The sequence below is a fragment of the Syngnathus scovelli genome, chromosome 19 (assembly GCF_024217435.2).
Source record: "Syngnathus scovelli strain Florida chromosome 19, RoL_Ssco_1.2, whole genome shotgun sequence".
Classification (NCBI taxonomy): domain Eukaryota; kingdom Metazoa; phylum Chordata; class Actinopteri; order Syngnathiformes; family Syngnathidae; genus Syngnathus; species Syngnathus scovelli.
Window position 1 is genome coordinate 438137 of NC_090865.1, and position 10736 is coordinate 448872.

The 10736-nt window shown below is 47.9% G+C and overlaps 1 protein-coding gene across 1 annotated transcript; it reads right to left on the reverse strand.

The window, feature by feature from the left end:
- On the reverse strand, positions 1–8640 carry si:ch211-57n23.4 (immunoglobulin superfamily DCC subclass member 3). Its single transcript, XM_049751913.2, has 14 exons — positions 8637–8640; positions 7870–8175; positions 7391–7535; positions 7199–7329; positions 6992–7129; positions 6761–6919; positions 4037–4202; positions 2920–3170; positions 2643–2807; positions 2235–2423; positions 1317–1430; positions 1024–1150; positions 842–956; positions 1–705 (listed from the first exon to the last, which is right to left on the reverse strand). Exons 1-14 carry the CDS (start codon positions 8638–8640, stop codon positions 628–630), a joined length of 2088 nt encoding a protein of 695 aa, XP_049607870.1. The 3' UTR covers positions 1–627.
- Between the last annotated feature and the right edge of the window lie 2096 nt (positions 8641–10736).

Below are 10736 nucleotides of genomic sequence, written 5' to 3' on the forward strand. Positions count from 1 at the left end.
TTTTTTTTTTTTTTTTTTTTTTTGGGAGGGTGGGGGGTGAGGTAGGTTGGCACAGGCAACATTAATGTTGTTCTCAACTATGGCTCAGGTATTGTGAGGTAGCTTTCTTTGGAGGTGTGCAAGGTTTTGTTTGTTTGTTTGTTTTTAAAAATGGCGTCCGCATCATGGCTAACCATGACGCTGTGACCTCGGTAAGGCTTTCGCAAAGGCCGCTATGTTTCTTCCCGTCTTATTGCAGACAAACTGAAGGCAAAGTCAAGAGTTCTGTCACAACAGATTATTGGGAACGTCACGTCAGTCAGGTGTGGTGGATATTTGGCTTGCTTTTTGTCTACACCATCACATGCTGGCGTGCTGGGCGAGATTTGAGGAATATAAAACATTTTGGTTATAGAACATTCTCCCACGAGCAAGCTGATGTGACGCGCATTTAGAAAGTGACAGGACCAAATCTGGAGTGACAATACTCTGTAAAGGCTTTTTGTCGACATGCACTTATGCTTGTACGCGGGCAATCAAGGCAATACGCTTTGGTTTGACATATTAAAGTTTAGCTTAGTTGCAAATAACTGGGGAAAAGGGGGGGGGGGGGGGGATGGGGTGAGGGAGGGGGCTGTTTGACCAGCGCTAGCCTGTGCCGGTGCCAGGAAGACCCGATGAGTGTTGCTCAATGACCACTTGGCACTGCGCCGGGCAAATTGGCTGCTGCTGACAGTGAGGAGAGAAGACAAGGCATTAGATAGAGAAGAGAGCAGGAGAGTTCTCCAAAAGCATGTCAGAAGTGGCCCTTCCTTCCTTCCCTCCTTCCTTCCCTTCTGCACTTCTTTTTGCTGAAAGCTACCTGAGGCACTGGCTCCATCCTGGCCGGGTTTGTTGCCTCCTTGTGGATGCCATTGTGGCCTGTGTTGTCACTTGGCACGGCCCAACTGTCCTGAGTCCCTTTAGCGCAAAACAAACTGCAAACACATTCCAGGAATGAATACAGAGCTGCACCATTTGAGCAAAGATTGATCCCAATCTGACCTGCGGCGATATCCAAACATGAGGAAGATGACGCAGAAGATGATGCAGGCGGTACCGATGTGGATGCCAATGACAATGCTGCCCAGAGAGGCTTCTCCGTCCCTGCACTGGCACGGCGCGTTCTCGCCTGCAGGTAACATTTCATCTTGTACTGCTTTGTCACGCTTTGCTCCGGCTGTAGGAAGGCGTGGCCTGGCCCGGCCTGGCCTGGCCTGGCCTGGCCTGGCGCGGCCTGGCCTGGCCTGGCCTGGCCTGGCCTGGCCTGGCCTGGCCTGGCCTGGCGTGCGACTCACCAGTGTTTTGGGCACTTGTGCCTTCATCTGCCAACGACACCAGCCTCTTGGTGCACTCGCTCTCCCCGTTTCCATTGTAGGCCACCAGTTTGACTTCATACACGCCACCCGATTCTGAAAGTGAATTTGAGATCCTTTTTCAATTGTAGCAATATTTGAAATACGATCCCACCCTTTTATTGGTCAAATGGAATGAACCCAAACCGCATTGTAAACACTAGCACAATGTTATTCAAGAGACGTGTCACAATGAAATCCACGCAAGCAGAGCGAGACCTTTGACACTCCAGAGCAGAGCACTTTGCAACATTGTCTATTATTGATTCCAGACTGGAGATGACAGCGTTTCATGGCATGGCATCAATCGGCTCCATCAGTGAGCCAGGCACACGCCATGATTCCCTTTGGTCATAATCTCCGGCCTCGTTTCCAGGCCCATCTCGAGCAGTTAGAGGGTGAAGCGATGAGGAGCATACTTTCATTGTTCACACTTGACTCATATATTGTCGCATCATTTACTATTGTGTTTGCATTATTATCCCAGTAAGTGTTGTTTTTAATTGATTAAGAAATGTATACACAAAATGAAACCTCATTGAAAATTCCAACTCCATTTTTTCGGTTTTATCCATACCTCTCTGACAGCAGCATCAAATGATTTGATGCAGCACCTCATGACATGATCATTTGTGCCTATTATGGATGCCACTAGGTCTGCGATCAAATAAGGATTGCCTGCACAGTGCAGCAGGTGCTGTTTCGCACTCGTTGTTATGGGAACAGCGAGCGAGTGGTGAGCAAATTCAGAGAAATGCTGCATGCAGAAAAGAAGGGAAAAGGAATCTTCCAAAAATAATGACGTATCAATTCAACGTATCAGTTTTGGACAAGTGTCCATTAGACTAGACAGGCACGTACCCAGGTTTGATAGAACGTGGGCATTGACGTGACAGGGCAGCTGGATGGGTCCCTGGAAATCAGCATTGGGGACCCGGCGGTAGGACAGCCTGAAGCCTTCGGCTCTGCCGGCCTTACTGGGCAGCTCCCACAGTACCTGGACAGCGCTGGAGTTCAACACCTTGGTGAAGAAGGTCGGCGTTGTCGGCACTTGAAAGGATGAGGCGGAGAAGAACGCAAATGAGCAAATGCAATGGGATCGCACGCAAGCTGGAATGGAAGAAGGATTAAATCAATCTCATATTTGCTTCAAGTAATACATAATCCAATAAAAAAGACATTGAATCCAATTGTGAAGATCAGCAAAGAGGCAAAGCTGCTTGAATGGAATAAATACCAGTCCGAAGGAATACCAGTCAGTGTCCTTACCGCCACCCAGTGTTGTTGCCACCACAGTGCGAGACTGCTGACTTGCTCCGAGTGGTGAATAAGCCTTCAGATAAAGGGAGTAGGTGGTGGCTGGCTCCAGGTTGTTCACATCATGCTGAAAGGCCCCTTTGCTGATGGCTTCTTGCAGCTCCAAAGCATCTGGCTCTAGAACCCCCCCCCCCCACACACACACACACACGCAGCAGCAGCAGCAGGTTAGTATTAAAGAGGAATAAATATTGACAAAGGTTTTTGGTGGTGCCACATACATACGCACCTCCTATTTTGCGGATATGCAGCACGTATCCAATAATGCCCTCAGTGACTTCAGCGGGCGGTTGGCTCCATGCGATTTGCAAAGCGGTGGTGGACAGCACGCTAGCGCTGAGGCCTTCGGGAGCGGCGGGCAAGTCTTTGGCTTGGGCCACGGCCAGTCGGGCGCTGGCCTGGTTGGTGCCGGCGCTGTTCTCGGCGATGCACTGGTAGATGGCCTCGTCCTCGGCGCCGATACGAGTCAGAGCCAGGGTACTGCGGAGGTGACGCGCAGCCTGATCAGTTTACACGCAAGCGAAAAGGTGGATAGAATAACATGCAGTCGGATAGTGCTCCTTACTGCGAGAGTCCTCCCACGTCATCACAAATAGCACTTGATTTACCTCCTCAAGATACAAAGGAATTTCTTCTAGCTCGCTCGTTCAAAATTTGCAAGGCCAAAATGTAAAGGTCAAAGAATGTCAAGGACACCAAATCAATGCCACGATAGCACTAAAAATAGATATTCTTTCCTGAGGGTGTCTATTTGTCGTATTGTATCGATTGTATTGTGGGGAGCTCATCCGTTCTCTTTAAGGCAACCGCTGCAGTATTGAAAAGAACCAAAAGGCTTTATGGAGAGCTATGAAACACTTGGGAGGTATTTTCTGTCCCAATATGACATTTGAAATAATCCACAAACAGCTTATTGCGCAATGTATACCTCTCCCGAGACAAGTGCAGCTACAGTAAAAGTGAATTGAATACGAATCATATCACACGATGGCCCATCACATGTTTCTAAAAAACATGAATAATTAATAGGGGTGGCGCTCTAAAAATACTGCAAGCGCTCCATTTTTCATCATGTTGGCATATCAATTGCCGACGATAGAATATAGAATGTATAAATAGAAAACATACGATATCTCACAATTCCTTTAAATGTGATTGGACTGATATGAAATCATTGAAAGAGGAGAAAAGGTCACATAAGATGAGCAGTGATAGTGACATGGCTTTACGTTGGCTGTGCAAAGGCGCCACCTTGTGGTGGGCCTCAGGCTTGGCAAACGACTCTTTGTAGCCAATGCACATTAGCACACGTAATGACATGACATGACATGACATGACGTGTCTACCTGTTGTTATTGGTCAACTTCACGTTGTGTCCAGGCATCAAAACCTTGCCGTTCTTCAGCCAGATGAGGTGAGGCTCGGGGACACCCTGTGCCACGCAAGTAAACACGGCACTGCCCCCTGCTGGTTTGGAAACTGACTGAGGCCACTGAAGGAACTCTGGAGGCGCTGTGGAGTGGAGGGAGGAGGTTAAATAAAGACAAAGAAAGAACTTTTTTCGACATTTTTCAACTTAACGTATTGCTGTTTAATTATGTAGAAGAGTACAAAAAAAGTAAACAATATTTCTTGTGAGAACAAACCACCTCCCTCGTGCACATACTGAACAGATGCAGAGGACTATTCTTCCAACACATTGCAATTTTGCCATCACAATAGACGTGCATATTAATGCACGGCTCCCTTTAAGCTTTTTTAAGCCCCTCCCAAAGCTCAGCATCTCATTGATGGGCTGATCTCCCATCCGCAGTGACCTCCCCAACCCCAAATTTGTGTCAACAAGATGCCCGATTTAATCAAGACATTCATCGGGGATTCTGACCTTTTTGTTTAGCTTCATCTCTTTGATTTTTTCCCCCTCATTTCTCAGCGCCTTAAAAGGAGTGATGTGTGGCCCTCTGCATGTTTGCATGTTCCTAAAATAGTTGCTCACCACATGTATTTGTCTATGTACTGAATGCAAAGACTAAACACGTCTCCAAAATGTCTGAAGTTCAATTCTTTGTTTTAATCAGCCCCTCCACTGCCCGCCCTTATGCGCGGTCATCATGCATCAAGAGGGGAGAGCTGTCCACCTCTCGGTCTGTTCATCTGTCCCAACGTCATGTTAGAAATTGTCAGGCGTCCTCAGCTGACTGCATACGGGTCGGGTCGATCCGTAGCGCGTATTGATCAGTGATTCTGTTGACCTTGAGTTTTAGCGCAGCTCATAAATCTTGCCGCCTTTTCCTTTGTTTGCATTCAGACATCTTTCCGTTGTCGTGCAAAGCACCTTTTCTTCATTTTCCTCCTTATGATGATTCATGATTGAAAAAAAATCAAAAGGAAAGCCTTCCCCAATCATTTAAACGAATGAATATTAGAGACAATTTGGAATTCAGTTTTTATTCGTTTTCAGAGTGCGTTGATTAGTTTCATATTAGTTGATTTTTTTTTATTGGTTTTAGTGTTCGTTTTTCTTTTTTTGAGATCATAAAAGGGGATGAGTTCCTGGTGTGGGAAAGTTGCTGATGTTGATATAATTTATGAGAAGTGAAGGCCTTTGTGGCATCTGCATGATAAAAGATCTGCATATCTTTTTTGGAGGACTTTGCGGACAAAACCAGAGGGAGGGGGGGGGGGGGGGAGGTTATGAGACAGAGGGAGTCTGGGGATTTTTTTTTTCTAAACACGATTCTATAAATTGGCTGGCCGTCTTTTGTGTCTCCCCCTAAAATGGCGGTGACACCCCGGTCACCACGGCGCTCCCCCTTGTGGGATGCTATCCATCTTCCAAGCCTCCATAATTAACTAAGAGACCCCCCCCCCCTCCTCCTTTCTCTTTTCATTTCAATGTCCGTCCCCCAGCTCAACCGTTTTCACACTATCATGCCCCCAGTCCTCCTGTCGGGGTTAGAGGTCAGAGGTCGCAGATCAGCGGTAACACCCCTTCCCCTTTTTCTCCTAATCCATGCGCGGCGTATTGACAATTTCGTCATCCCCCGTTTTTCGCTTTTTGTTCCATCTCCCCCGAGCGACCGTGGCCGTGAACGCGCTGGTGTGAAAGCTGTCTGCTGAAATCCCACGGAAGTTGATTCTGGATGGCGTGAGATACTATGTTGTAAAGTTGCAGACGCTCAATGTGTTTAGTTGTAAACTCAGGAAGCTACATTGTGCTCAGCATTATTAACAGATGTCCACGGCTCCTTATTGTCTATCAACCAAGTGAGAAACCAGATCAATACATTAATGAATATATTAGAGATGAACTCAATTCTCTCTATACTACACCAGAGGCCCCTGCCAATCACTTTAAGGGGGGGGGGGGGGGAGTATTGATTAATATGAGCGTTGGACGCAACATCAACTGAGGGAGGAATGATGGCAAAGCTGAATCGGATTAATATAGATTCACGTGACAAAAATGATGAGGAACATCATGTTTGGAATGGAATCATCTGTATCAGCAATTCCAGACTTTAGAAATGTAATCATGTTCCGCTTTGAGAAGTATTTCTTTAACAATGCGTATCATGAGTTTTTTCTCTCAAGTTCTCAACTATGATGCCTTTAGAATACATTTATGGGTTGGTGGTGTTAGGGGGCTGCTGCTCCAGACAGCCGCCCCCGCTGAGGAGTCAGGGGCAAAGGTGGGAAGAAAGGGTGGAGCTTTGCTATTGACCCTCTCCTTCCCTTTCACTCGCTGCCGCTGCAAATTAACATGGCCAAGTACACACACGCACACACGCGCGCACACACACGGGTCGGGTCGCAGATGCGCCAGTCAATTATCAAAGGTGGCCATGGAAGCTGAGGGTGAGGCTGACGACACACCTCAAATTCACAGCTCGTTTATTTTTGCATGATTATTTCTTATTTGTATTTTATTTTTCTGAACCGCTATTTTTCAGAGAATTGACCTGTCATGAAATTCAATGAATACTGTGGAGTCATGGTCTAACTAAGGTTTGAAAAATACAAATGCTTGGACCTCATGGAGTGACTCTACATGATCTAGTTGCACCTACCTTGTACCACAAGTCTGCCAAGCGCCGTTCGTCTCATCCTGGTGCCCGGCCGGTTGGCAGCGCACACGTACACACCAGAGTGCTGCAGAGAAACGTCTGAGATCATCAGGTTCCCCGTTCCAAGAACCTGGATACCTTCGACTCCGATGGAGCGTCCGTCTGATGGAGTGAAAAAGCAAAGCGGCTTTGGAAAATCCACACCCGCTTCCAAGTATGTTTGAGTGGTGTTACCTAGTCTGCTCCAGGAAACGATGGGCTTGGGGTTTCCTGTGGCAATGCACTCTAAAATGGCCGTCTGATGGACAGTGATGGTTAGATTCTGAGGCCCTGACAGGATGACTGGCTCCTTGTAGATTCTTGAGGTTCCGCCTAAAAAAACATACGCTATATCTTGCACGTACCATATGCGCGGCGTGCCATCGTTGCACATCCACCTACCGGTGACGTTGAGAAGGGCCTCGTGGCTATAGCGAGTGTTTGCAATGTTGGTGGCGACACAACGGAAGACCCCGACATCGGCCTGTCTCACAGCCGTCACCTGAAGGATCCCCATGGGGAGAAGAGTGTACCTGCGTGGAGATGTGAAAAAAGTGACCTGTGATCACAACCTGTGTGTGCGTGCGTGCGTACCTGTTGTCAGTGGTGCTAAGGGGCACTCTGTCTTTCTCCCAGGTAATGTTGGCCTCAGGTATTCCAGAGATCTGACACTGGAAGCGTGCAACACCTCCCTCATCTACTGCCATGGACATCGGGTGGGTGTGGAACTTGGGAAGAGCTGACAAAGGGAAGACAGACATCCAAGTGCCATCACAAATGATGTCAAGTTGACTCTTTTTGTTCATGACGAGATAAGAGCTAGAATGAGCAAGATAACCTTTCCGCTTGCTTGGCTCCCGTAAAGGTTTTCCCATGACTTAATGGATACGAGCGGAGTACGGCAACAAATTAGAGATCACCATGGAGACTCATTACACGGAGGTACGACAAGGTTGCAATAACTCTGGTAGATTAGCCATAAAGATGGCTTTTTATTGCTGTGACCCAAGTGGGGGCAGGGCAGGGAGGGAGGACACCGTACGGAGGTAGCAAAGACGGGAACAGACACTTACACGCCAAAAGGACTTTGGCCTTGCGGCTGACCAGCATGCCGTAGCGATTCTGAGCGGCGCAGTCGTACTCGCCCGTATCGGGGTCGCTGCCTTCTTTGCGTTTCTGGAAGTTGTCGATCAACAGGGTGCCGTTGGGCAGCACCCGAAGCCTGGAATTGGCGCTCAAAGGCAGCCCGTTCTTACGCCAGCTAATGTGGACGGGCTCCTGGCCCTGCACGCTGCAGTCCAACATGAGCGGGCGATCCCTCACCGCAATCACGTCTCGGGGTTCTTGCAGGAAAGACAGCTCAGAGGCCGAGCAGGCACCTGGGGAAAAACAAGGACATGGTCATTCTCCTCCTACTGTGGAAAATCAATCCTCGTTAAAAACAACAACAACAACCTCACGTTATTACTTTTATTTGACACGTTTAAATAAATAATAATCCTCCCATCATCCAATTTTACTTTGATTACAGTTTGGGAATAACATCTCGATCCAAACTTCAACAAAGGAAAGCAATGTCAAATTGCAAGACAACCACATTGAACGCTTTGCTGGATGATTTGTTGCATCCATCACTTTTGCCACAAAAGAGCCAGAATGCCATCCATGCATGGAGGGCAACAATGCCTAAAAGCGGCGAGGGTCGCGGAGGTCAAGTTTAGGAGAACGTCTGTCTATACAACAAGGGGCCTCGCGCCCGCCACAATGCTGCTGTGACTGTGGTTATTTGCGCCCAGCCCCCCCAGCAAACTTTCTTGTCAACTAGCACGCATGCACTCACGCATAAGGGCACGGCACCATCTGCCCCCTTCTTATGCATGCCCTCCGCCCTCCCCTCCCCTCCCCTCCCTCCTCGCCATCCTTTCAGATCCATCCGAGAGGTGACTTTCCCATGCCACCAGATCTCCTCCATCGCACCCGCGCGCCCTTTTGGCCGCGACCTCCCTGGGCATTTTCTCTCCGCATTAACGTGCTAATGACCTCATATGCAAAAGAGCGGCTGGCGTCGTCGCCTTCCCAGCTGCCAAGCTGGAACAATGGCAGACTGCCCTTGAACCCGCACAATGCCCGATCAGTGTCACGACCAAAGGCACCCCTCCCTTCAAATGTCAATGTCGTCCAGACGCCACGCAAGACAAAGCCGTTTGCGGCTGAACTTGACTCTGGATGCGTTTCGGTCGTCAGTAGGGTGAACATACATAGGTAGGTGCAACGAATGAAGACGCTTTGCACCACGCAAAAACAAATTCAAATCCAAATCTAACGGCAGCAGTCGTTGGTGCGATTGAAAATGACATTTTCAGCCATTTGGCAAACATTGCTACGAGAAGCTTGGCCCCTGTCATCGAAACAGAAAGATTTCTTTTCTCATTTGATAATGAATAACTCTAAGATCGATGAATACGTTTGCACCCATATACGTACGATCCATAGAAATGTGCATCAAAGAACAGTTCGAACAGCGCTTCAAGAACCGTGAAGCTTCCCTGCAGGTTCAACACGATTGTCCCTCCTTCTCCAGATCTGCGTCATTGCTGGGACTAATGTGTCACATCATGACACGAGCATCTGCCCCCTCCATCTAATGAGAAATGTCCCCGAGCACAATCGGGCTGTCCCCCACCCAATCAGCTGAGCTGAGCTGAGCTGAGCTGAGCTGAGATGGGCCCAGCTGATGAAATTCAATGCATTTTGTGGCTTAGGGTGGATGGGGGAAAGGGCCTACAATCACACTTGCTGGAGACTGACGGACGGGATCATCAACAAGGTCACTTTTTCGGGGGGGTGCGTTATCCCCATTTCAAGTGCATCTTAATGAGCCTGACAACACATGGTGTTTGGCCGTGGCTATTTTACACGAGTAGAAGACTCCTTGCTTTGATTGTAAAGTAAGCGGATGGGAAAATGTTGCGTTGATTGTCGCTTTGTTTTCTTTCCAGATGGAAGCTTCAAATCAAGCCATTTTCAATATCGTCGGGGAAGGACTAATAATGAGATTTTATTAAGGGAGGGGGTTGTCCGGCAACCCCCCACACGAGCACCCTGTGTCTGTAACCTGGAGCCCCTCGGGGTCATGAGAGAGTCAGAAGCGTCGAGGATGGATGTATGGAATGGAATGGAGTGGAATGGAATGGAATGGAATGGAATGGCATGGGGGAGGTACGGAAGATGTGGCCAGACTCCCGCATCTGCTATTGTTTGGCCCACCGCTGCCCGTGAACTTCACACATTTGTCCATCGCTCCAAGTCTTGGGATCAAATTTTCAGATGTGCCGTTTTTGATTCGGCATCATTCCAACTGTCGTCCATGACATACATACATCTTCCTTTGAGGAAAACAAGTGGCCGGATGAATGGGCATGAAATGCATCACCCCAGGGCTTCTTTTTTGATTCACTCCAAGGGAGTTGAAGTCTTGTCGCCGCGAGGCTTTTACCAACCACTATGTTGTGCAAACACGCTTCAAGCTTTTGTCACTGCTGTGGGGGGTCTGTCACGGATCTTTTCCACAGTCTCATTCATAACAATTTAAATGGAGGCCAAGTTCAGTGTCTGAAAGAGTCACTTCAAGGCTAACACTTTCAAAATGTCTTCTGAAATGACTTATTGGAGCTCCACTCACAAAAGCCTAGAATATGTTGAAGCTTAAGCGTTTTGGAAAACTTTGCATTAGCAAGAGTCAAAAGCGGTGACTATTGAATGTGGACCCAAATTCACATTCAAAATCTAAACCATAGGTGTGAGGGCCTGATACGGCCCGCCACATCATTTTATGTGGCCCGCAAAACAAGTTGACTTTGTGACAAATTGTCTTCACTTTTAAAAAAATAGAGACATTGCAACTAATGATGAGTTTGTTTACAAATAGGGATGTTAGCAT